General features: G+C 40.5%; 1 protein-coding gene across 1 annotated transcript in view; it reads right to left on the bottom strand.

Moving 5' to 3' along the window:
* Positions 1-27,022, bottom strand: part of SHTN1 (shootin 1) — a 96,051-nt gene that overhangs the window by 56,386 nt on the left and 12,643 nt on the right. The window contains exons 2-6 of the mRNA XM_040624055.1: positions 25,519-25,571; positions 15,003-15,063; positions 8,126-8,220; positions 2,708-2,876; positions 521-618 (exon numbers count right to left, since the gene is read on the bottom strand). Coding sequence (XP_040479989.1) covers positions 521-618; positions 2,708-2,876; positions 8,126-8,220; positions 15,003-15,063; positions 25,519-25,571 — 476 coding nt within the window. The remainder of the gene's footprint in view (positions 1-520; positions 619-2,707; positions 2,877-8,125; positions 8,221-15,002; positions 15,064-25,518; positions 25,572-27,022) is intronic.

Raw genomic sequence — 27,022 nt, 5'->3', positions numbered from 1 at the left:
TAAATAAATAAATAAATAAATAAATAAATAAATAAATAAATCTTTAAAAAAAATTATTAAAAAAAGACCATTCAAAAGGAAAAAGAAAAAGATTCTCAAAACGCCCACTTGAACCCATTCTGCCATCTATCACCTACGCTTATCTTGGAGATACGTGAGAAGACAGTCCTTCCCGACAGAGCCAAACCATCCGACGGAGAAGCCAAATACTTCTTCACCAGCAGCAATAAAGTAGACGACGTAAACTGCAGATCTCATTCTTACAAATGTGCCTCCCATAGTGAAATATGGGGGACAATGGGGACACTTCATTGCTATTCTGGTGCTTTATTTACCGAACTGGGTAGTGAGTATACGACTGTTCATGATCTTATGTGAAACAGAGGGCAGAAGAGAAGATCAAATTGATACATGGTTCTCACGCCTGAGATTAACTTCCAACAGCAAGTTTTTAACTCAGCCAGTCTCCAAACACTCTGAAAACACCAAAAGTCTTGCCTTTCAGGCCTAAGATACATACTTCTTCCATTACTTCTACAAGTTTGCTCTTGAGATTTTCCAGTTCAATTGCTAATATCTTCTTCTCCTCCTGAACAGATACAATTTGATCTCGAAGTTCTGCATTTTTAAAGAAAAAATAAGGGGAGGGAAACAATATAAATAAACTTTTTTTTTAATTCAAGTTTAACAGTGAACTTATAGTACATCATTAGTTTCAGATAAATAAATACATTCAAATTCAAATTCAAATAAATAAATCTAATCAAAAGAACTGAAAATGCCAGTCCATGTGTAGCTTATGGTCAGGTTATTTAACGATTAAAAGGAAAATAAAGAAGCAGAGAACGATGGAAATCTCACTTCTGTGCCCCCGTATATAGCCACAGCAATCTCACTGTTATTAAATGTACCAGATTATGTTTTCTTTGCATTCTGCCAAACCCATATTTTAGAAAACTATCTGGCATTTTAGAAGTAAATTTTTTTAAGATTTCAGCAAAACAAATTAAGGCATTGAACTAATTTCCTTTTTATTTTAAAATGGCCATGGGCTCTTATCACAATAAAATATAACAAACAGTGGGGCAGTTGATAATTTGCAGGTTTTGATTTGCAGAAAAAAATCCTGACCGGCTGCCAATGTATAGCCCTCAAACATTATTTGAACGGACTCAAAATATAACCTATTTGAAAAAGGGTTAATTCTAGTAATTTTCTCTGCAGAGTTGTTGGTGTTTTGTTTCTTAATTTATTTCATATTTCTTATTATTGGAATTTAATGAAAACTGTATTACAAAAATGAAAATACTAGCAAACGTTAAGTGCAAAAGCTTCTGGTGGTAGATGAAAGTTACTTCCACCACTCAAAAGGTAAAAAAAATATACACAGAGGGGCGACTGGGAGGCTCAGTCAATGGAGCTTCCGACTCTTGATTTTGGCTCAGGTCACGATCTCAGGGTCCTGGGATCGTACCCAAGTCAGGCTCCACACTCAGCTGGGAGTCTGCTTGAATTCTCTCTCTCCCTCTCCCTCTCCCTCCACCCTTCCCCCTGCTCACTCTCTCTCCATCTCTCTCTCAAATACATAAATCTTTTGAAAACTATATACCCACAGATTAGCACAGAGTCCTTAAATTGATACCCAAGGCCTCCAGTTTTGCTACTCAGGTTTTAACTGCTTTTAATTTCTTACCCTCTAAGGACAATAAAAACCCTTCTCTGGAGTTATTTATAAATTGAATCAAGCTTTCACAGGAACCCAGCCTGAAAGAGTTCTCAGACACTTATTTCAAAAACTCTTTCTCCCGGGCTGTCTAACCCTGAAGGAGGAACGAGAGACTATATGATCCGAGACCTAAGAGGAGGGGAGAATCATGAACAAAAGAAAATCCTGTAAACTCCTCCCTCCCCACCTATACAAACAGTATTTTGTCTTAGATTAAGGGGGTGGAGAGTCAGGTAATGATGGCTTTCTTTATACTTCCTTCTCTCTCCTTCCAACTGCCATTTTATCCAACCCAACAGGCCAGCTAGTGTTGCATTTGGCATGTGCCTAATGCTAAAGTGCCCTAAAAGTTATTGGGCCCTAGACGGCTTTCCTCCACCTTTAACATAAACAATGTGTACATATAGTCACATGTATATACAATCACAAATAAAACTGAAGTGTATTTAACAGAGGAACCGTGTGATATTCCGCTTCCAGCAGACCTATGCAGTGAGTGGTCTAACAGCGTTGATATCAGTTGAACGCCGCACATTGCTAACAGCTCAGTGCCTGGATCACACGAGAAGTCCTTTGAGGGCAGAGATTAAGCAGTCTGGGGAGGAATCTTCCCCAAAGATTCCAAAAAAGAACCAGACAAACCAGAGGCGTTGGCTAGATACATTTTCATCCATTCTTTCTTTCGCTTAACAAAAATATCTCAATGCATAGTCCATATTTTTAAGACTTTTCACACACTGGTTGTTTCCATCAAGACCATTCTTTCAAAAGGGCCTAATCCCAAAAGAGAAAGTAATACATAACACACCAATGTTACGTCCTATCGTGATTCTCAACCGGGCTACTCCCTGGAACACTTAAATCCGAAATTTTTCGAAGCAGGTCCCAAGTTCTAAAGTTCTCCGATCATGATTCCAATGGGCAACCAGGGCTGAGAAACATTACCCAAAATACACGCAGTGATGAAGCCAAGAGTCCCACCTTTGATCTGCTTCTGACACAGCACGGAGACACAGGTCTCTGCGGTGCCTTCTGGGTCTGTGCCGGCATCTTCCTCATCGATGTTGATCTCCTCAGTGATCACATCTGGTCCCAGCTTGGCCATGTACAACATGCTGATTCTTTTCAATGTTTTATTTTCTTTATTTAGCTAAGGCAAAATATAAAAACAGTTATTTTAACAGCAGTCAAATGAGTGTCTTGGATTTTTAAACAATAGACAGATTAAGTGTATTTCTGTCTTACACAGTCATCAACACCCACAGCATGAACTAACAATTAGAAGATTCATGAAGTAAGGTTTTATTTACACTTTTTAGTATTAAACTTATTAAAGTAAGACCTGATGCCTGGATTACAGCCAGCAGCATGGGAAAATACTTGTTACAACTGATAACAAAAAAAGGAATTAAGATAAGACACCAGTATAGATTAAATCAAATTTCAACTTATTCTATCCTTAACAGTCTTAATTAAGGCACTTTATTTCAAGAAAATGTTTTCTTTGCTGCTGTGCACACCCTTTAAATGCTTGTTAGCCCAGCTCTCCCTCTTCTTTGAACGCCTGCTACTCTTCTTCATTGTTCCACGGGATTCCTGTGGGAACAACCCTGTTTCCCCAGAGCACACCCTAGCCCTTTGGCTGCAGCAATCAGTCCAGGGATCAGGCACATGAGCACATGAGCACATGAGCCCAAGCTTGGTCAGTCAAATCCCTTCTCTAGAAACCTGGAGGCTGGAACAGAGAGATGAGTTGCCATCCATGTGTCTAGATGTACAGAAGCTATGGGCAACCACAATCCACTACTGAATTGAGGAATAGAGGAAGGTAGTCTGTAGCAAAGCCAAAAATAGAGCCAATGTATAGAGACAGGCAGAGAAAAATAATGGAGATGGGTTTCCCACAGGACTCTGGTATATTCTCCGAATGCTCCCAGCTCATGGATTCCATGGGATTCTCCAATATCCCTCACTAACAAATTCCTACTTCTTTTTCTTTTGACAGTAGAAGAAAGTACAAGATGTTTCTGTTCCATGAAAAGAGTTCTAGCTCACAGAAAAGAAAAGAAATCCTAATTCATTAATGTACTGGTTATTCCCTTTGCAGAAATGATTGGGCTTTAGCTTCAGTCACTCAGCTATCATTGCCTTCTTTGGTTCACGTGTAGGTGCAAATCAATATTAGTACAAAGCACACACAAAGACTAAACTTGGTCCAAAGCCCACAGAGGGAAAGTCGGGTTTCCTTATGTTTTCTCAAGACTAAAGAATAAAAGGTCTCCTCTGAACACATGCACATATAGAAATGCAACCTCTTTTCTTTCACTAAAGGCCAAGGGCCAGCAAGACAAGTTCTGAATTAAATAACTGACACTGGACATAAGTAGAAACAGAAACCTAATTCCCTGGCAAGCTAACTACCTTCTCTACTATAAACCTTACATCAGAATAAGACACGCTGGTGCTTGTCCAGCTTGGGCCCTTGGTGTGTGATCATAATTAGGACCCCCTTTAGGGTTTCCCTCAGGGAAAAGCCCACACCGTTTCAAACGGGGAACTGATTCTCACCCCAGTCACACTGAATCTAACTATACCTCAAGTAGCCTGTCCGGAGCACAAGAGCTTCCCTGACCTTTCTGGGGAATCAGGAAGAATCTGTTAGAAATGGCTATGAACCCTTCCACAGACACCCCCTGGGAAGCCTCGTGAGCTCGACTCAGGGAATCCAACACAACCCCTTCCTTCCCGGTCCCCAGCCCACAGCTCCAGCTTCAAGCCCCCCACAGCACTCTAGAGGGTCAGGAGTAAGATATGAGCCCCTGACCTCCACGCCCCTCTCCCTCAAGACGAAACGTCAGGTAAAGCCTGTTGTGGGCTCTTGGCACTGTGGACGCTACGGGGGCACTAGGGGCTCAAGGATCCTGGCCGATACTCAGACGATGCCATCTTTTCTGAGCGGCAGGAGAAAATCACAATTGAAGGACAAAGTGAAAACACTCAAGCCTTCATTTGTAATTCTGCCTCCCAATACTTAAACAAATGGTTTCCAGCTCTGCATATTAGAATCTCTAGAGAGCTTTTAAAAAATCCCAGTGCACAGGCTCTCACCAGACCCAACTCTCTGGCCCTGGAACCCAGCAGAGTACGCGCTCCGAGCTCCCAGGTGATTCTAATGCACATCAAGACGCAGAAGCTTTGATACAGAGCAGGCAGTGCTTCAGTATCCGAGTCTATGAAATCCGAGCTAAGAGTCCTGCTCTGGAGTGGAATGTCTCTGCCTCTGAATAACCTCATCTTTCAGAGCGGTAGTCCCCTCATCAGCAACTAACGATAAAAACAGCCTCTGCCCCATAACGTGAGGATTGAATGAGATACTACATAGAAAGTGCTTAATACAGTGACAGATACGCAGGAAAAATTCAGCGTCCACTTCTAATAGTAACGAAAGAGGGTTCAGGTTGTGCGTCTGATTTTTCTTCAGGAATACTTTATCAGCTAGTTTTCTTCAACCAAGATATACAACCATGCAACTTCTTCTTCCTCCAGGATGCTCACAGAAGCACAAAAACACTAATTTTTGCCATCTGGTGCTTAATAGGCTTGTTCCTGGGCCACTGTCACAATAATACTTATAACTTGTTCATTCACAGTTCTACCCTCGAGAGCGTTTAAGGCCTCTTTCTATCAAGCCAGGCACCAAAATCCGCCAGCACTATCTGGCTGAAGTACCACTACTCTATTTAACAAAGTTACTAACTCAAGAAAAAAGCCACACACAGGGTGCCTGGTTGACTCCGTCGGTAGAGCATGCGACTCATGATCTCAGGGTCACGAGGTCAAGCCCCACGTTGGGTGTGGAGCCTACGCTTAAAAAAACAACAACAACAACAAAAAAAACAGAATTTTCTCTGAAACATCATCCTCACATTTTGAAGGAAGAAACATGAGATTTATATACATAAAGATCTCATGACCATACTAACTGGATATTTTTGAAAACTCTGAATTCACAAATTTTGGTTAAGCAATTTTATTGAAGTTATTATCCATCATGCTATGTATGTTAATAGCATGCTAATTGTTTTTTGGAACTGTTCTAAGTCACAAAACAAAAGTAAATCTTTTATAACCTTGTAGTAACAGAACCTTCTACTACATTCAAATTTAAATAGTTTTTATATTGGGTGCAGCTTAATGAATATTTAAAGATACAAAATAAGCAAGTTAAACAGATTTGGACCATATGGTTTAAATAATTGGTCTACATTTATCAGTTTAACCTACACATTTTAGCAAAGTATCCACCCCTGCTTTTAAGAAAATTATGCAAATTGCATCTTAAGAATTAAACATTCCATTTGTCATTAATTTGAGAGCAAAGATTTAGAAAAAATAAGAATAAATTTACAGAAACTTTGCTGCTTTAAGAATGGACTCTACTTTCAAAAATGACAATTGGGATACCTAAAGCAGCATGTGCTATTTATGGGTCATGCATATAATGAAGCTTCCAAACTCTGCATTCGAAGCTGTAGTATCTTCCAGATCCAATGAGCACATCTATAGGCTTTCTGACCTGTTTTTATTCCAAGTCCCACGAGGTCACATTGTGTCCTCAAAAACAACCACATGGCCATTTTCATAAAGACTTCACGAATAGAGGACAAACCGTGCAAGTGAAGGATCCTATTGTCAAGACTCAATTATAAAACTGACCTTTGAGATTAGTAACACAGTGGTTCATAACCAGGTCCCCTGGAAGCTTTCTCAGCTCCCACCTGGCCTGGGCCACACTCCCAGCATCAGTGGGTCTAGGATATTCTTAGGAAATCAATGCTGGTCCACCCTGACATTTAGGACAAGGCAACTGCAGCTCAGAGAGATGCATTCTCTTGCTCAAAGTCACCTGTAAGTTAAAAAAAGGAAGGGGGGGATCAAATCTTTTTTTAAAGGGCTCTAGTATGGAGCCATGAGTGGAGTGCATCATGAAAAAAGGAAAAGTCTGCCCCATTCTCCCTGCTGTCCTAACTCTAGTCCATCCTGTCATCTGAGATGAGACTACAACAGTCCAGAGATCAGAACTAATAACTTGCCCAAAGTCACATATGCCCAAAAATGACATCACTGGGAATAAAACGTGTATATACTGTCTCCCAAACTGTTGCTTTCCACGGACTCTGCCAGTCCTGTGAGGTAGTCCGGGTTCTCATTTTGCATGTACTACTGGCAACAGGGATACTTATCGCTAGCAAGAGAAAACATAAGGGCTGTCCTTAGCCACTGCAAGATTCAGAGCAGCTAGTATGCTCCAAAGACATTTTTTCTACCTGTTGCAAAAGAAAGAATAAAGGATATGAAAAGAGAATGTACCCAGTTTTGTGGACCAGTGAACACTTAGTGAAGGGTAGCACAGAAGAAATGATGGGAAAGCACCCACACGATCACTGTTTTTAAAGCAATGGCTTGTATTGCTGTGTATTCTTCAAATGAATAACAGAAGAGGAGCTGCTTGCACACGTGTATATTCTTAGGTTCTGACTGCATTATCTTATGAATTCTAATGTAGTGTCATTACACAAACAATTAAGCAAATACCTCTAGCAAGCACACTGCTAATGCATACAAATTAAACAGAGAGATACATAGACAGATAGGCTGATTGATTTGCAGACTTTCAGTCCCATCCAAAGACATACTTTGGAGGGAGGTGATGGGGAAGAAAGACACACAACCAGCATTACTAATGATATTTGGTTAAAAATTGCTGTAATCCATTTTCTGATGAAGTGGTTCAGATGCATTTTACCCAACCCAAAATACGTAAGACAGAGATAAAAACATTCTTTAATAATAATGTACTTCTGATGAGACAGAATATAGAAAATTACACTCTTGGTAAATTCATCAGCGAGAAGCAATCAGTGGAACACTGGAGGTCACCTTTAGCATGCCCTCACTCTGCTTTCACAAATAATCACCTGAAATGTACGGCTGGAGGCTGACTTTTTCATCTAAATCAAACGTGAAACACTCATTGCCCCTTTATGTCACACCAGGTTCGTTTTAAACTCGGTGAACGGGTTCACCCAATGCACAGACATTTAGAAAGTCCAGCTGAAGGAACAACTCTGGGGCCATTTTTTCAGAGGCAAAAAGCACCAATGCTGAAATACACACATACAAATGCCCCTTTTACAATGGAAAGAACAGAGGCATTAAGATATTTACACACTCCTATCCCAGGACTCTGAGAATTTACAACACTTTAGGACACTTTCCCTCCTCATCAGAGCAGAGACAATGGATTAGAAAAGCAAGAGTGGACAGGAGGCCACTCTTCAGAAAAGCAAGTTGAAATTAAAAAGCGCAGGTAGAATCCCCTTATTTGAAGAGTCTCACCTTTGTCGCCAGAGCCTCGGCACTCTCTCGACAAGTCTTCTCTATTTCAAGATGGTTCTGCATAAAATTGACTTCCTCTATAACCATGTGAGAAACTAGGAAGGAGGGGAAAAAAGTCTCAGCATTCAGAGATTAGTCAGCGATTCCAGAAGCCCACACATTGTGTCCCATGACTCAGAATACTTCAGTTCTTTAGCTCGCCAGACCTTCAGCTAGCACGGAGGGAGAAAAAAACAGTCTTGAAGATGCTGCCCTGGTTCAGTCTTAGCTAATATTTGGACGTGGAGGGGAAAAAAGAACCCAATGAAGAGCCTTCGCTGCTAGTGCACACATTTTTAAGAAAGCTAGTCAGGCTGTTCGAAGTGTCTTTTTTCTATGTAGCTGTACATGGAGCCATAGACACGTCCACTGACTCAAGATGATCTCTCCTAAATAAAAAGTGGCAAACGCGATTTCCTTTTCTTAGCGGGACAGAACGCATGGATCTAAGAAGGAAAATTAGCTAGAGAGAAATTTTTAAAATTAAATCTTAACTTGATCTCCTTAACCGGAATAACAACGTGGCAGTGTAGCTGAGGTCAGCATGCAACAGCTTTCTTCGTGAGTGACAACGTAGTTACTGTGATTTAATAAACCCCGGGGCAGAAAAGCATAGCAACGACAGTTATGTTCTCTATGACGATGAAGGCAGACGCTTCTTGCATCACAGACTGTCAGGAAGATTGGACGAAAAATACAATTTTACTGGACATTTTACCAATGCTTGAAAAACAGTAATTTTCAGGTTCTTTTAGTAGCTGGTTTATACAAATTGAGATTCAAAGGTACAAAGTAATTTAGAACCTGAATTATACTTCGAAGATCAAGTGAGAGAAAACTGCCAATTCCTTTCATCCACATTTCTAGTTAAAAGAAAATGCTCAGAATCTTAAAACTTCACTGTAGACGTGTATACTTATTGACATTTGTTTGGCTTCAAAAAGAAAAATGAAGTACACCCAAATGTGAAACCCAACAAAGTTAGGCAAAAAGCACTGGGCTCACATAACACAAAGAGAGATTACTTTTGCTTCATTTAAGCTTAATTAACCTGCAATTATGATTAAACTCAGGGGAAAAAAATTTCTCTCCAAATTAAATACAAAAATGTATTACTTCCTAAGTCTGTCCAAAGTTCTTATTATGTTAATATTCAAATTCATAAAGCAGCACTAAATGGCCAGAAACATCTCTAACCTTGACATTTTTTCAGGGGTAATAATAATCTGCAGCAAATGCAGGCCAACCAAAAACCACTTAACTAATTAGTAGTTGCAGTCACCGAGAAAAACATGAATCAACACTGTTATTACAAGTGGCACATTTGAGTGGCATCTAATTATGACTTGATGAGCACGATACTTGCATTATCAACATTACTACTGCATCCCATCAGGGCCTAAAAGCTGCTGATGGCATTGACTTCGAGAAACTCCCACTCAATGGTACAGCAGCACCCAACAATCGGCTTGGCAGGGGCCCCCCTCACTAAATGACACGTTAAGCGTAATTACTGGTAGACATTGTAAATAAACAGGATTGGAAGTGAAAATTGTACCAAGTGCATAAGACACAATCTGACACATTGGAAGTGGCAGCCTTAATTGAGAGTTTCTTTGACTGCTCAAGATCATTTCAACTGCATTTCTCAGAGGACAGTGATTATAACTGTGGAGACAGACGGCATAATGGTATCAGCACTGCTGACAGAGCAGTGAATTAAATTGTATCTGCTGTTGTGTGAAAGCCTTGATGAGAGGTACAGATGCCTTAGTGGTCTTATCATTATAACACAATGGTCATGTTGTCATCAACCTTTCTGGCTCCAATTGAAAAGAAATGATTGTGTGTTGAGGCTCTGCCCCCCCCCCTTTCCACACCACCCCCCTCTCCTCTTCTATCTCTTGTTCTGAATAGAACCAATTTTCAGAGAGCTATGAAATCACGCAATAGGTCCTAAAATGCAGCTGCTTGGCATACAAACGGGTCCCCATTAAACTGGAATCACACACAATATGTGTTTATGCCAAAAGAACAAATAGAAGCTGAACACAGGCCAAGTTTATTCACACACACAAAGCCCATGTAGCTCTTCATCAATATAATTGCCTTTTATATTGTAGTTTAAATAATAGGCTCTATTATTTCCTTAAAATCCTAATATTCTTGGCATTTTATCACTATGTTTACAAGGTAGGTTCTTCAAAAATGTGAAGGAAAGAGAAAAGAAACCTATACAATTTTTACAACATCAAATATTACTTTGAATTTTTAGCCTTAACTACTTGACTTCTTCTGCCACAATCTGGTATTTCCACCATCATAACAAAAACATAAACACTCTGCATGTTTCATAGGAATTTGACTTTTTATTCAATAACATTCTTGCTCATGGAAGATTAAGGAAAAATCATTCCACATAGCAAGGTTTAGGCCCAGCAAAAAGAAACACATGCACACAAACACACACACACACACTTATTTTCTGAACATTTTGTAAAAAGCTGCCCTGTAATTTAACTTGATAAAACTTACATAGGCAGCACTAGCCCACATTTTTCTCCAATTCTCATGCAGCAGGCCCCATCAGATACATTTTTTTTTATCTCTTCCTCCAAGACGTAACAGTAGAAATCAAAAGTTGCACGTTGATTTCTAGTTTAAAAAATTATCCCAATGCTAAACAGGGAGCAAAGAAACCTACCTATCGACTTTCTAGATTTAAAAGAACATGTTTCATGGGGCGCCTGGGTGGCACAGCGGTTAAGCGTCTGCCTTCGGCTCAGGGCGTGATCCCCGCGTTATGGGATCGAGCCCCACATCAGGCTCCTCCGCTATGAGCCTGCTTCTTCCTCTCCCACTCCCCCGGCTTGTGTTCCCTCTCTCGCTAGCTGTCTCTCTGTCAAATAAATAAATAAAATCTTTAAAAAAAAAAAAAAATAAATAAATAAAAGAACATGTTTCAGAGGGCATTTATAGCTTTAAAAGGCACGACCCCATTTCTAAAACCACAAGTCAGGTTACATGACACAAAAAATCTATTATATAATATATAATTTTATTTGCATCTTTCAAAGGATAAAAGGTTTTTTTAGAAAAAAACCTTTAATTTGTTCATTTAGTGATTGGCCCTATGGTGCTGAATTCAGGCTTATCTCGTCATATCCACAGACCATGAATGACCACTACACCTAAAATATCTGTAATTTGGATGACATGGAGGTTTAAAAAAGAAGAAAGATGAATCCTAGTCTTTCAAAAACACATACTGAAATATTCATATTTATTTATGATGAAATTATCATTAAATGACATGATGACTGGAATTCATTTCCAAATAATCTGAGGTCGGTGAGAACGGATGTGTGAACAGAGGTGAAAGTGGACTGGCCACGAGCTAGTAACTGTTGAAGCTGTATGATGGATACATGGTGGTTCACTGCGTTATTTTCTCAATTTTGTATAAGCTTGATATTTTCCATACTAACAGTTGCTTTTAATGACTCTGACAACTCAGAAGTATGACCTAAAAGCACATCAGTGATTGCTTCCACCAGTCTAGTTGAATCAGCAAAGTTTGTTTTTCCTCTTCACGACCCCAAACACTCTTTCATACTTACCATCATACAATGGAGGGCAACTGGGTTTTTCTCTTTTTTTACTTTTTTGTTGTTGTTGTTTTTTATTAACTGCAAGTATTACAGCAGAGATTTTGCTTTACTCAATCTGACTCTCATGCACCTGGCAAACTGCTAGGTATAAAGTAGGTAGTCACGTCTGTGCTTGAATGACTGGAAAAATCTATCAGGCCTACAATCATCTGTGAACAGCCCTTTACAAGAATGCTCTTTCTAGAACAGAACTGCTTAGGACACAACCACCATCCCCCACTATTGGGCCAAATGTGTGTCCAGCGTCTGCTAAACCCTTTCCATGTGTTCTGTGGTGAATCCTTACAACACTCTTAACAGGTAGGTGTCATCACAGCAATTTTCCATTTGAGAACATCGAAGTCCAAAAAGGTCAAGTAACATATATCCCAAAATACAGCTCTAATTGGTAAAGCCCAGCCAAACCAATTTCTAGGTGATATCAATTTTCTAGGTTTCTGTCTAACTTGTATTCGACTGCGACACCACCCATGGGACTGCCCTGAGCAAAAACTCCTCTCCATCCAGCCAACTCTCAGCAACGCCCAGAGGCAGGACGTCTCTGAAACACACGTGGTGGACATACCGTATGTTCTCCTGCAACGTCAGATCACGTGAAAGGTTTTCACATAGTGTGAACACAGTGATGAGCTGGCAGGTGTGCAGGAAAACAGGTGTGTCCTAGCCCACAGCAAAGGCTCTCACGTTCTGGCTGAAGGAGGTCAAAGGCCTTTAGTTACTTCTTCTATCTCTCACACGAATCTGTCTTCCTAGGGAACGTGGCTTTGTTCCGTAGTGGCGCTCTTTGTGCAGGAAGACAGAAGAAAGGCTCAGGAAGAGCTGGCAGAGGGCGGAGAATGGCAGGGAAATATGGACGAAACCAGATAAGAAGAGCACGGTCAGCTAGGTGAGTAGAGCCCTCCAGCCTAACGGAGCTCTTCCTGAGCCTCATTCCGCGGCTCTTCCCTCACTCTGAGATCTGGGCTTGGTAGGTCAACATGACAGGCGACAGATTTCGACTTAGCAACCCGAAGATACCTTCCCCCAGGGCTGTTCAAGTGTCAAGACCAGGGTCTGAAAACCACCTCGTGAACGGACTCGTGGACTCTCCACGCCGAAGGGCACTCAAGCTCTGGATGGGACAGTAAATGAGATGGTGGTAGCAGCAGCTAACGTTTATTGAGCACTTAAGCTATAATGCCAGGCACTGTGGTCAGCACTTTTTACATGAATTATCTCATTTATTCCTTGAACAGCCTATGAGGCAGGGTCATTTATCCCAATTTTACTAATGCAGAAATTGCTCAGGACTACGTGGACTCACATTAAATGGTGCTTTTTACCAGGGGTAACCACGGCATTCCCTTCCAAATCTGAAATTCTGCTCTCTCTGTTCAAAAGCCGCCAACCATTTACCCCAGACACAATGTTTTAACAAAATATTTCAGGTTTTCATTGTCCCCATTTTCGGTTCTTTTGAGATGGAGTCAAGAGTTGGCATTCTGTTCTCCGGCCATCCAAACTTTAAATTAAATAAGCAAACTTAGAAAGTCAAAAATTCAATGCATACAGCAATAAAGTTCGTTGTACTAACCTTTCAAATCGATTCTTTCCGGCTCTGAATTGCTCGTAAGGAAAAATGTGAATTTTTAAAACTATCAAAGATATTTAGAGGAAGAGACGAAGAGACAAAGAGAAAAAGGAAATGGGAGAGGAAAGTAGTTTACATGTTGCTCTAAAGGTAGGTTGATTTGGGGGGAAGCTCTTTCCATTTCTGCCTAACGCAAGCGGCAAAAGGCCTACGACCTGCCCAACAAAAGCGTCTTATGTCAAATCCAACCATAAGAATGTGAACTGTCCCTACTACACGCAGCATGCCAATCCACTATCAATAATTAATTTGATAACATGAATTGGTAACAATGTCAATGGTATAACTCTTTCAGTGTGACTCGGTGTCAGCAAAAGTGTAAGAACATCCCATTAATCCTGCCTTAGTGAACAAGAAAGTCCTACACAATTGCAATTCATACATTCACAAATAAGAGATATTTCTGTCATAGCATACTGGCCTCCAAAGAAAAGTAACATCAACAATATTCCCCTGAGATTTTGTTACAGCCAGACACTTGAAATAAACTGGCTATTCAAATGAACTATAACGTTAGCTCCGTTTTCATGGCTGTTTAGCCTTCAACAAGAATAAAATGTTTTGCTGTATAGTTACCAAGTCAACACTTAAGATATAATCAAACAGCCTAATACAGCATCTGCAGAAAGATGGAGAAAGACCCTGCTTCCAAGGGGGAGGGCCACCTTTTCCTGCGAAGGCCTGGTCCTTTTCCCATGACCTATTTCCTTCTGATCCTTCTGGGTGTGATCAGATACATTCTATCTTAGGGGATAAGGTAATGACAGATTTGCATGACATAAAACATACCAAAATTTAGAAGATTATTACAGCTTTTGTGGGAATACAACGTTCCTTGGTGAGAGGGCCATTTCAAACATTCAGACTCTTAAAAATGTGTAAGTTCTGTGACCTAGAATTCCTTTTCTATGAATTAATGTAAGAAACATATCAGACCACTGTAAATATGTATAAGAATACTTGACATGGCATTACTTATAATAGCTAAAACTCAGAAATAATCCATCTATCACTGAAAGAATGTTTAAATAAATTAGGGTACTATCGTGTATATCGTGAATACTAAAACGAATATACATCTCTACTGACATGCAAAGATGACCATAAGGTACCACTTACTGAAAAAAGCAGGCTGCAAAACTCAATGCAAAGCACGACTTTATTTTTTGTAGACCTATAAACTGCCCACAGATAAAAGACCAAAGAAAGACTATAAAATACTAACATTGCCTTTTCTCAAAGAGTCAAGATAACAAGTAATTTTTGTTCTCCTTTAACTGTTCTGCATAGTAAAATTTTTTATAACAAGTGGAAACTGTCTTTTATAATAACATACTCATGAAACAATAATGCTCATTCCATTTGTTTGAAAATCACAGTAATGCCAGGACATTTTTTTTTGGGCAAATGGGAACACAATCCTTGCTTTCTTGGATGCCCAATGCAGCAGCAACTAAACATAGGGGACGTGTCTACCCACATAATTCCCAAACACAGTTATGTGTGTTATAATCATTCCAATGAAATGCTTACATACTTTTCTGAAATTCCTCCAGTTTTTTAACAGCTTCATCTCGTTCTTGCCTAATTTTGTCACACTGGAAGGAGAAAACACAGAAATGTTAAATTTGTATCACAAGTTTGGGAAGGCAAGAAAGAGCAAACGTATTAACAGTAACAATTTTATGAAAAGAAAACAAAAGTTAAAAACCTTTGAAAAGCATTAATGATCACATGGTACTTATACTACTCAGCCAGCATGGTCTTTTTTTTTTTTTAGATTTTATTCATTTATTCGACAGAGAGAGAGAGCACAAGCAGGCAGAGCGGCAGGCAGAGGAAAAGGGAGAAGCAGGCTCCCCACCAAGCAGAGAGCCTGACATGGGGCTCAATCCCAGAACCTCAGGATCATGACCTGAGCCGAAGGCAGACACTTAACCAACTGAGCCACCCAGGCACCCCCTCAGCATGGTCTTTGTACCATCTGTATCTGGCCACTTGTCTTAGACCTTCTAAGATAATGAGTCATCTTACTGCTCATTATCTCCTCAGGAACAGACCAATTTAACACCCTTGAGTTCAAATTACTCATTCTTTAAGTGAATATATGTGCCTCTTTTAAAGTAGGTATTTTGCTAATACAGTGAACACCCCATGCATCTGCAGGTCAGATTCCCTGAAACTGGGTAGCGACGAACTCTCCAGAACTATCCAGAACACTGGTGCACAGCCGGAAGTGACCCCTACTTGAAGACAAACTGCAGCCGTGCACCCCTTGAAATCATCAGTTAAGGAAAAAATATCCTCATATCCTTAGAATTCCAAATAGAAGGTACCAAATTAAAATGAGAAAGATAAAATATTCCACAATAAGCGTATATCATTTACAGAAACTAATTTTTAGTTTTAAAAGGTGGGAGGACTCACTGAAAACACTAGGAGGTGGTTAAGACCATAAAGGCAAAAATAACTATTAAGGCATGAGGACCTTTCAGGGTATCAGATATAGAAACAAGTATCCATTATTTTAATTGGCCCTCAATGTATGAATGAATTTTATAAACACCTCATGTTCATTATGAGGACTGACTCAACTTACTGTGAATTTCACAAAACAGGTTAAGTATAACACATTTTAGAAAGATTTTTATCAAAAATGTCTAAAACTTGAAAAGGTGATTTTTCACTATTAAGAGCAATAATTAAAATCTGAATTTTCTGGGAATACTATAATACTGCACCAAGAAGGTCATGTGAATAAAACACAACTTTATTTTAAGATTTTATTTATTTGAGAGAGAGAGTGAGAAAGCGAGAAAACACTAGCAGGGGAGAGGGGCAGAGGGGAGAAGCAGGCTCCCTGAAGGGCAAAGAGCCCGATGCGGGACTCGATCCCAGGACCCTGGGATCATGACCTGAGCCAAAGGCAGCTGCTTAACCAACTGAGCCACCCAGACACCCCAGTAAAGCACAACTTTAAATTATATTTTAATCCTACTGTGCCAGATAAATATATTGGGATTTCATGCCTTTGGATATTTTTTATTTCATATTTCAATGGCTAAAAAATTACGATGCCACTGATAATGTGGAAAACCCAAATCACGACCGTGAGACAGTCTCATCTAATAGACTGGCACAAACTGAAAAAACTTGCTTCGGGAGTGGAAACTCACGTATGGCTCCTGGGAATGTCAACAGATGTAACTAGGTTGGAAATAAACTATCAAATTGAAAATGCAAGTAACCCATGACCTATGACTCAGCAATTCCACTTCTTTTTTTTTTTTTTTTTTAGTTTTATTTTTAAGCAATCTCTGTCCCCAGGGTGGGGCTCAAACTCACCATCCCCCGAGATCAAGGGTCACATGCTCTTCTGTGAACCAGCCGGGCACCCCTGCAATTCCACCTCTAGATTCTATTACTGGAATCTCTGGTAATGTGTATGAGATGATCTGTACGTACATGTTCAGCATTTATAATAACAATAAATCGTGGTATATTCATATAACACACTAGAGAACAGTGAATGAATGAACGTAAGCTCTATGTGTCAACGTATACCTCAAAAGCCGTAACGGTGAATAAAGGAGTTGGAGAATCCATGTCAATATTTACCTTAAGCAAATAAAATCACTTTATAGACTTAGATTGTAAATGTATATTTCATGATACATATGGCATATATAAAAATATAAAAAGACAAAATAGAAGGATACATACAAAAATTATCATGGTAATCTCTTAAAATATAGGGAAGGGGAAAGGGGCCCAGGGCTGGGTGACACAGAGGATCTTCAATTTTATCTGTAGCATTTTTTTAAGTTAAAAAAAATAAGTTAATTCTTTTTTTAAAAGATTTTATTTATTTATTTGAGAGAGAGGGAGGGAGGGAGGGAGCACACAAGAGCAAGGGGAGGGGCAAATGGAGGGGGGAGAGAGAGAATCTCAAGCAGACTCCCTGCTGAGCACAGAGCCCAACAGGGGCTTGATCTCACAATCCTGACATCACGACCTGAGCCAAAACCAAGAGTCAGATGCTTAACTGACGAAGCTATGCAGGCTTCGCTAATTCTGTGCTTTTCTGTGCTTTTAAAATATTTTTTTAATTAAAAAAAATTAAGTCAACAGTTCGGTCTTCCCCCTTTAATGTCTCAAGAACTGAAACTTGAAAAAGCCTATCTCCATTCATTTGGGTAAACCCATTCCGCCAAGAGTACAAGTAACAAGCGCTAATGTTGAACTGTTCACCAAATCCTCCCTGAGGTCCTGCACAGGAGGGGTCAGGCTGGACCATTTCCTTAAGGAGAACACATGTTCTTTTATTAAGGTTTTCTTGAGGAATCTCTCCTCTGTAAAAAAGTGATGCTGTCTAATATAGTTTCTAGTTCCAACTTAACAGATAAACTGCATTTATTGATTTTTGGTGTTTAAAATTCTAAACACTAGAGTTCTGGATTCTCGAGTAAGCTTTCTGAGATCCTTCCCCCCACCAGATGGTATAACACTTAATTTTCTGAGAGCACTGGCCAGCTGTTTCAGGAATGTTCTTCTTGTTTTCTAGAATGTGGTTTGTTTATGTGGTACTTCCCCAACACCCTGCCAGCCTGCACACCCACCTCCAACAATGCACAGTGTAGTCTAAAGCACAAAAAACCCAATTTCTGACTAGACTCACACTCCTGAGTTATGATTGCCAAATGAGATATATCTGGTGTTTTAATTTCAAATTAACTTCACGTTTCTTCATCTGGCATTTCTGAAGGTATAAGACACCCTGTGAAAAACTGTCTCCCTACGATCTGGTGCTTGGGAGCGTTGCCCCTGACTTAATACCACTTGGATTCTTCTATATGCCTCTCAAAGCTCCACCTGAAGGAACCAGAGGTTAATTTAATTCTTACTTAAATCAAAAGCCAGAGTTTTCACTGCCACTTTGCATGACAAGAGCATTAAACAGGATGGCACTCTACCTACTCAGACTTGAAAAAGCCCACCGACTCACATCACACAGGAACCACCCATGCAGCTCCCCCTTACTGGTCGTGAACAACACACGGCAATTTTAGGGAGGCTTATACCAGGTTCCAAGAAGGAAAGCTTTATCCCCGAGCTCTCTGCTCCTAAGGCCCAGGTAGACGGGCTCTAGTTGATAACAGGTCTCAACGTCGCAGTCCTATTCCCTCATGCCAGTAGCCAGTCTCCAACATCCAGCCGTATGTTTTTACAGGAACCCTACAGACATCACCAGAGAATTCAGAAGCTGTCACCCAACCCCAGCTGTATTCTATCAGGGGTCTTCATGTTGCTTTGCTTTCTATTTTCTGCAACCACATTATGATAAAACTGGCAGCCACAGAATTTACCATCTGCTATGGATACTGAAAGGGGTGTGTGTTGGGGGGAGGGGGGGATCTATGCATACGGCAAATGCAGCTGACTTACTCCCAACCAGAGCTGAACAAAATATGAGGGACGTACCCATTCACTAAGCAGAAACCCAGACATCCGCTTATTTCATCATTTTAGGTGAACCCAGCAAAGTATCTTGCAACCTTTCTCTCATTCTACCAACAGAGGGAAGTCAGCAAGGATGCTGGGCCTCTACGGGAGAATGTTACGTCTCTGTGCCCTGCAGAAGCCCCTCACCCACCCCACCCCCTTCCTCTACCCTGCCCACGCAGCTGCGGCATTTGTAGAAACTGCTTCTTTTTGTGAGAGAATTGCTCATGAAGACTCTGCAATAGCAACAGATGTGAGGGCCCACATCACTGAATTAGGATGCCCAGCGACTCTCTGGAGAGCCTGTGGCAGGGTGAGGTCTCTTCTAGAGTCTACGGTGGCTCTTTATGGAGCGGTAGATGGACCAGACTTTGGCCTTGCCGGTTTCGAGTATTAGAGGCCCTGGTCTTAACATGAGAAGCCCTGGCCATGTACCATATTTGTTCTTTGAGCCTCACCCAGGCAGATACCTGGCTTCCGAAACCCAACTAGCATTTCAAAGCACTGGCAGGGTGAGATTTGCAGAGGAGTCTCCGGTGCGAGCTGGCAATGCTTCCCTCCCCCACCACGGGCAGCTCCCTTCCTTCTCCCTCACACATCAACTACTGTTCATATAAAAATGTCTGCTTCACGGGCTCAGCAGACAGACAGAGAGGTTGCAGATACTAAGACTTCTTTATATGCCGCTGGGTGTATAGTTTATGCAAGGAAATCCCCAATATGCTGAATTGTGTCTGGCCTCCACTAACATGAACATTCACTTGACCTCTGTGGAGCACGAACGCAGCGGAGGGCTGCCAGCCTATACGAAGGACAGTATGGCCCAAGAAGTGCACACATGCATCGCACACACACACCATCAACAAAGTAGACACTGTACACGAGGCAAGGACCTTTTTGAGTGAATCTACCATAATCACCGAACGCCTCGATTTCCTTCCTCTGAGCCCTGAACAACCTATTAATACAGCGCCCACACATGCCAGGCACTGTGTTAAGCACTGGGCGGGGGGGCAGTCCAGGGGGTACCTTACAGACAGTGTGCTCTCATTAACACTTACAATCCACCAAGAAGGATCAACGACGAAGCAAGCAATTTGTAAGAACACTTTCCCTAAGGGGGGAAATGCGGCACTACAGGGACAGTCGCAGAGGCTCTAACACCAGGGCTGAAGAGGGCTCAGCCCGTCCCCGTTTCTACTTCTTCTTTTTTTTTTTTTTAATAATGATTTTTTATTATATTATGTTAGTCACCATACAGTACATCCCCGGTTTTCGATGTAAGGATCGATGATTCATTAGTTGTGTATAACACCCAGTGCACCATGCAATATGTGCCCTCCTTACTACCCATCACCGGTCTATCCCATTCCCCCACCCCCTCCCCTCTGTAGCCCTCAGTTTGTTTCTCATAGTCCATAGTCTCTCATGTTTCATTCCCCCTTCTGATTACCCCCCCTTTCTTTATCCCTTTCTTCCCCTACTGATCATTCTAGTTCTTATGTTCCATAGATGAGAGAAATCATATGATAGTTGTCTTTCTCTGCTTGACTTATTTCACTAAGCATTATCTCCTCCAGTGCCGCCGTTTCTACTTCTTTTTCTTGAAGTTCGCTCCCTTTGTGTCCAGTTACAACATTTAAAAATGTAAACATGCACAGCATCAGAACTGTGCATAGTTACCTATTTTAGGATCTTTGGTGATGCATTTAGAGGACCATCAACATCATTTTTCATAATACTGGACAATCCTAGTGTTCCACCTTTGGAAGTTCGGCTAGAACTTAACTGTGCCTGTCCTTAAAGAACACAATAAAAGAAATCATTCCCACTTAGATGGAATTCCTTTCACTCTCTTTCTCTTTTGGTGGTGTTCTTTCTTCCAATTCAAAGTTCTTTCCCTCCAATTTTCAGGAGCTGCCCCCTGAAGCCGTCTTGCAGCATTCTCCAAATTCTAGGTATTGTGTGTTAGATGGAAACACATGTCATCAGAACAGAGATCCTTGCTCTTTGTTTCTGGATAGATTGCTGTTAATAAGAGACTCATTTTCACTTTCAAACTGCTAAGTAATTACTTTTTCTCTGGCACAACCACTTGCCACTCTGTTCTAAAGAAACTGCATGTATGTGGATGTATTATGCATGAACAGTTAGCATAATGGATGCATATCTTGCTCTTTAAAGTGGCTTCTTTACTGATTTTTTTTTTTAAATAAAATACTTTGGGACCTTCACCTCTGAAATTGACACAAGAGAAAGAAATTCTAACAATAGACAACGGGAGCCAAGATGCAAACAGTATCATATATCTTGCTTCTTGAAACATAAGTCTTGGAAAGTGTCTGCCTCATTCCCTTTCATTCATTGTTCCTGGCAAGCTGACAGACCCGCCTGATGCAGTTACAGCAGCTCATCCAAACGACTTCTAATCAGCCACTTAAACATGTATTCATTTCAAAACTCAATCTCAAGACATAACATTAAATATAAATACTTACTGTTTAAAGGCAGATATTCTTCTATTATACACATTTCCTTCTCTTTACGCACACTCCACACACACCCCCGCCACCCTGAGAAATGTGAAAGCTATTCCATTAAAAGCTCAGTGAGGCCCTGCCCCCCCCCATATAGGAAAAAGCCCCAAACAATTATGACAAAGATCCTGAATGAGTCATAAGGAGAATGCCCTTCGATTGTAGGAGCAGGACTAACATCTGAATATGGGGACTGCTTCACGAGCAAACAATTACATTTTATTTGGTTGATTCCAAAACATATAGTCTTCTATTTTTCCATACCTCAAAAAACAGATGTGGACATCTTGTTGACTTCAATGTGATAGGCTTTCTTAACTTTTTAACATACTGCTGATAATGTCATTTAGAAACTAGGCAAAAAAATAATAGAAAGTAGAACCCTTTCCATAATCTCCACTTATCCTGAATTAAAAAAAAAAAAAACCTGAACTTTTTACATTATAATCCAACTCCATATGACTTACTTGTACCCTATATACTATTTTGATAATAATTTTGGTTGATAAAAGGTGATAAGTACATAAGAAATACAAAGATGTTTTATTATAAAGAAGTAAACAATTAATTCTGCTTAAGAAAAAGTTGGAGAAGACTTTAAAGAAAAAAAATAAGGGACATGTAATCCAAGCATTAAGAGCTAATAAGAGTTTGTCACATAGTCTGGGGCAGAATCCTTATCTTTTTGTCCGTTTCCATCCCACCCTCAAACTCCAGACATTCACTTACAACAGTATAATTTATCATTTGTCCACGTGCCTGTGTCCCTCATTAGAGTGGTTTTACTCAAGAGTGGGACTTTCATATATTTTTCTTTATACTCCAGAACTCAGAAGGCATTCAACAGTCTTCCTTTCAAAAAAGCTTTCCTTATAAACTCAAACAGATTTTGATTCCATCCTCAAAGATTATGAGAAAAGCCACAAAATGATCCACATTACATCTTTCTTAAATAGGGCTAACTGCAAAGGAAAAGATCATTGACACACTGGCCCACCCTTCCAAGTCTACTCTTCCCCTTGGCATACCTCTGTCACAATCTGCACCCACACGCACTCACACACGTGATGTTTCTGACGTCAGACTGATTTGATATTTAACTTTCGGTTTTTAAGCACAAACCTACAGATGGTCAAGACAAGCGATCCAGAAAAGAACTGAGTCTGATAATTTGCTATGGAAAATTCATGAGCTAACAACAAGGAACAAAGAATAACACTAAGATGTTGGTGGAAAAGGTCAATCAGCTCCCATGAGTTTACCTCCTTCAAAAAGAACATTTGTGGTCAGAAGACCCGCATATGAAGCTCAACTCCGTGAAGCCCTGAGGTTCTGTTCTCTGTGCACTGGAGCTGACACGGGGCTGTTCGGAGCATCAGAAACATCAGGAACGTTAAGTGAGTGTGTGTGACCCACAATAGCTTCCTAATAATAAACACAGCCCCTTAAGCATCAACTCATGTCCTACCACTTGTCTCCACAGAGGAGATTCCAGAAATCCAAAGAAATCAAGCCCATTGCCCCTCCTCATTGATCAGGTTCATCATCTAGCAACAAAGAGAGACGTCATGTGGATGCGAAGAAGGGAGAGATAACTTGTAAGGCATTCATTCCGGTCCCTTCCACTCGTGCAAAACTCCCCCCCAGATCAGATTAACTACGGCAAAAGGACTTTCCCTTTAGAGTCCTATCCTTGACTAATTTTAAACTCTGGTTTGGGGCTACAGGGGAAGGATGGCCACGTGTATTTGTGGGTATGGACAGGGCAAAGCTCACTCGGCCAGGCGCAAGAAAGTGCTTTGCCAGAGAAAATGGTGCTCTCCGTTTACCACCTCCAGAACTAAAGCTGCTTTTCCTCATTCTATGCTGTATAAAAGGCTTTTATTATATGCTTCCAACCTTTGTAATACAGTCCCCCCTTTTTTTGGGAAAAAAATCTGCAAGAATAAGCCTGTTAGTCCTTTAACAGAAGATAAACAGAATGCAGTGAACTTAAAACCACTCTATTTTGTTTTATCCAACCATAGCATTCCATTCTGCATTCATTTCTTTTCTTTCCATTCTGTTAATAGTTATTTTTAAAGAATTAGCACAGAGGAAGGTCAGTAATGCACACAGATGTTACAAAAGTATAAGGCCATACTCCATGTAGAGAAACATGCAAACAGTTAATGGGCAAAAGTAATTCATAGTCTTCCTTTTTACCAAATGCATTTTACCTATAATTCCACTTGTGTAACAGATGGCTCACTTAAAAACCTCACTGCAGAAAGTGGCTCTCGGTTAAATAACCATCAACACCACCAGCAATGGATGTTTCTAGAACGTCACTATTGTTAGGGCAATGTGAGGTCTATATGTAAGCAGGGATTAGAGGAGGAGAAGAAAGAAAACAAAAAATTTACTCTTCTGCCTCTCATGTCATTCATCTTCTTCTCTATCCTTCCTTCTCCATCACATGAAGACACCTGTTTGCTTTCTCCCCTCCTATCTTCTAGTCAAACAGTTCTCCTGAATTAACCCTTCCAACTCGTCTTGCTCTTCCCCTCCTAGGCCAGGACACCTACAGAAGAGACTCAACTGGTAACTTCTTGGCTCTTCCCCCTACAGCTGGAAGATGGTTGTGCATCTGGGCAAAGACGCTCAAGCTACCTGCCCGAGCATCCCCCACGGGTTCCACTCTGAAATCACGGGGCATCAGGGAACCAGGAGTTAAGCACAAACCCCCCACCTGCTGGCATCCTCAGCACATCTGTGCTTTTGGGTAGTTATTGTGCTAGAATTGGGAATCTTGTCAAACTATTTTTCTGGGAATTTCTTACCACATTAGAGATGCATGCAGCAACCACTTTCTATCACAGAGATCTTCATCACCCCCACCTATCTACCATTCCCTAAATCACCTGATGGAAAGAAAAGAAGAAACTTAAGATTTCACAGACCATCAAAGACTTATGTGCAAATGTGCAAAGGAGCCTTAAAACTGGGTGAAAAATAATGGTCTCAAAATCCATTTTCATACGAACTAGAGTTCATACCCTTAATATCACCAACCGTGTTACAGCTATTGTATGTAGCCAATTAATATGAGTGAAAAACTTAAATATGATTCTTAACCCGCTAAATAACCTCAAATATGCCAAAGGTTTTACAAATATTCGGCTTACTGTCCATTTTCATTATAGATCCTACTCTCAAATTTTAAAGACAAGGTCTCATAATTTACAGCCATGATAACCGTCTGCTTCCATAACTACAAAGGACCTACAATGGACAGCTCTGCTCTCACTCTCCTACTTTTCAATTCAATTCAGCACTCCTCTTTTTTTAACTTAGACCTACCTGCTGTCCCCTCACTGACCTTACAGGAGGAAAAAAAAAGATACGTAAACAAACATTCACAAATCTTAGATGGACATGTACAGAGACAAAAAGGTAAGTAGTTTATAAAGGTACGTAAAATTCAATGATTTCAGCTTAAAAATAAAACTTCCAGGGCCCCTGAAAACATTCTCTAGGCGTTACTATCTTTGTAGTGGGTGATTTTCAACTTCCGGTATATTTTTCATATACTTAGAGGACACGAGCCTAAAAAAAAGTTTATGAAAGAAGATGGGCTAAACACCAATGTCTAACGCCAAAGAGTTCTCTCCAGAATGTACTCTGTCTAAGCCCCAAAGATACATGTCTTCCCTTCAATTCCATCACTAGAATCCCAAATCTGGTTGTTAGGGGAAAAGTACAATTCTTGGGGGCTTGAGTTGCTTGGCCTGGTGCCTTGCTGCACATTTAGCTGTGTAGTTAATCTCCCAGAGCAGCGCCCACTGTGGCATGCCTGCTATTCTTTACCATCTGGAGCCTGGAGTTGATATTAGCTTGAACCACACATGCAGGAGAAAAGAAAAAAGAAAAAAACTCTCATTCGCATTTAACTGAAATTGGTTGCAGAACAATGCACCATGCCGTCCAGGCTTTCACGCATGTAAGAAAGGAAAGAAAGGGTAAAGTACAAACCTTCTCCTTTGTTTTCTGGTTCTCTGCTCTGAGGTCTTCATATTCGCCTACGGCTAAAAGGAAAAAAAAAAAAGAAAAAAGAAAAAGAAAACCAATGTTATAACACCATCAAAAGTTTACTGCAAGAAAACCCCGGATCCAACTCACCTCTAGTGTCTCTTTACCAGGTTGGAGGTGGGGTAAAGAGGCCACAGAAGAAGGGCGTCTGCTTTTAAGAGTAAGAAAGAAAAAGAGACCACAGCAGTTGTGAGTGCACCAAGCCAAATTTCAGATCTCCTTAGGTCAGAGAAAGACCTCAAAGCCATAAGCGACCTATGACAAATCACTTCTCTCTGGTGCTCAGCACTCAGTCCTTTGACAGGAGACAGGTGGGTGCTCCCTGAAGTCCCTTCTAGCCCTGTTAGTCTGTGGTGCTGTAATCAGAGGTTTATTTTTAAAATCAGCCTCCAGAAAATAAAGACAGCTTACACATTCAGTTCAGTGTCACACATCTGCTTTATCCAGGGAGCAAAGGTTTATAACATACGCATTCAGCTAAGAACAACTATTTTCAGGCACTGCAAGATCATGCATCAGAAGCCATGACCAGATCCCAGCCAGATTCACTTCACTAAGTTAGAAAAATACGTGAACCATTTAGAAATATTTCCAACTATGTGAAAAAACAGCAGCTTATTATTTAAAAACCTCATTGCCAGACAAATAAAGTAGCCTGAACACCCACATTCATCTTTTATCCAAAGCACCATTCTTAGACAACCTCACGATTGAGAATATGATGTTTACAGCATAGGATGGAAAGAAAGAGCATGACCCAGCATTAGGATGGACAGAATGTGCAAGGTGGGCCTCCCCCCAGACCAGCCCCTTGACTGGCACCACAGAGCCAGGCCATTATCAGATTGGATGTTTATACTTGTACTTTCCAAAAAAAATGTAATTGGGATTTATCTACAAAAAGCTCAGTTAAAAAAAAAAAAAAAGACAAATAGGGTCTCCTATTTCCATGAATAACCAGATGATAGGAAAAAAAGAATCTGAAACCAGTGGCTTCAAGAACATTCCAGATAATCTGGTCATTCATTCTAGAAGTGTAGGATTCTAACCACTGGAACAGAGAAAAACCCCCAAATAAACAATTCACATGGTGAAGTATATCCTTTGTGTCCTCCAACAGTGATCTGAAGGATTCAGAATAGCTATAGTGATCGTAAGACCACACCCTTAAAATCCAACCAAATGAACAAATATTTGTGGGATTACACCACCAATGCCCTTAAGTTTTATTGGCACTCCATGACCATCTAAATTAGAGTTAATGGACAATTTTATTGAAGCCACACCCAAAAAGAATCCTTGAAAATTAGCCCATAAAATAGCTGAATGTATACATGTAAAGATAAAGCCTTTTTAAAAATAATTACATTTTCAACAGAAAATGCTTGAGTGACCACAGACTGAAGTCCTGTGCAACCAGCTCCTCATCAGCCTCCACCACACAAAG

The sequence above is a fragment of the Ursus maritimus genome, unplaced genomic scaffold, assembly GCF_017311325.1.
Source record: "Ursus maritimus isolate PB19 unplaced genomic scaffold, ASM1731132v1 scaffold_7, whole genome shotgun sequence".
NCBI classification, from domain to species: domain Eukaryota; kingdom Metazoa; phylum Chordata; class Mammalia; order Carnivora; family Ursidae; genus Ursus; species Ursus maritimus.
This window is presented reverse-complemented; position numbering and strand designations above follow the sequence as displayed.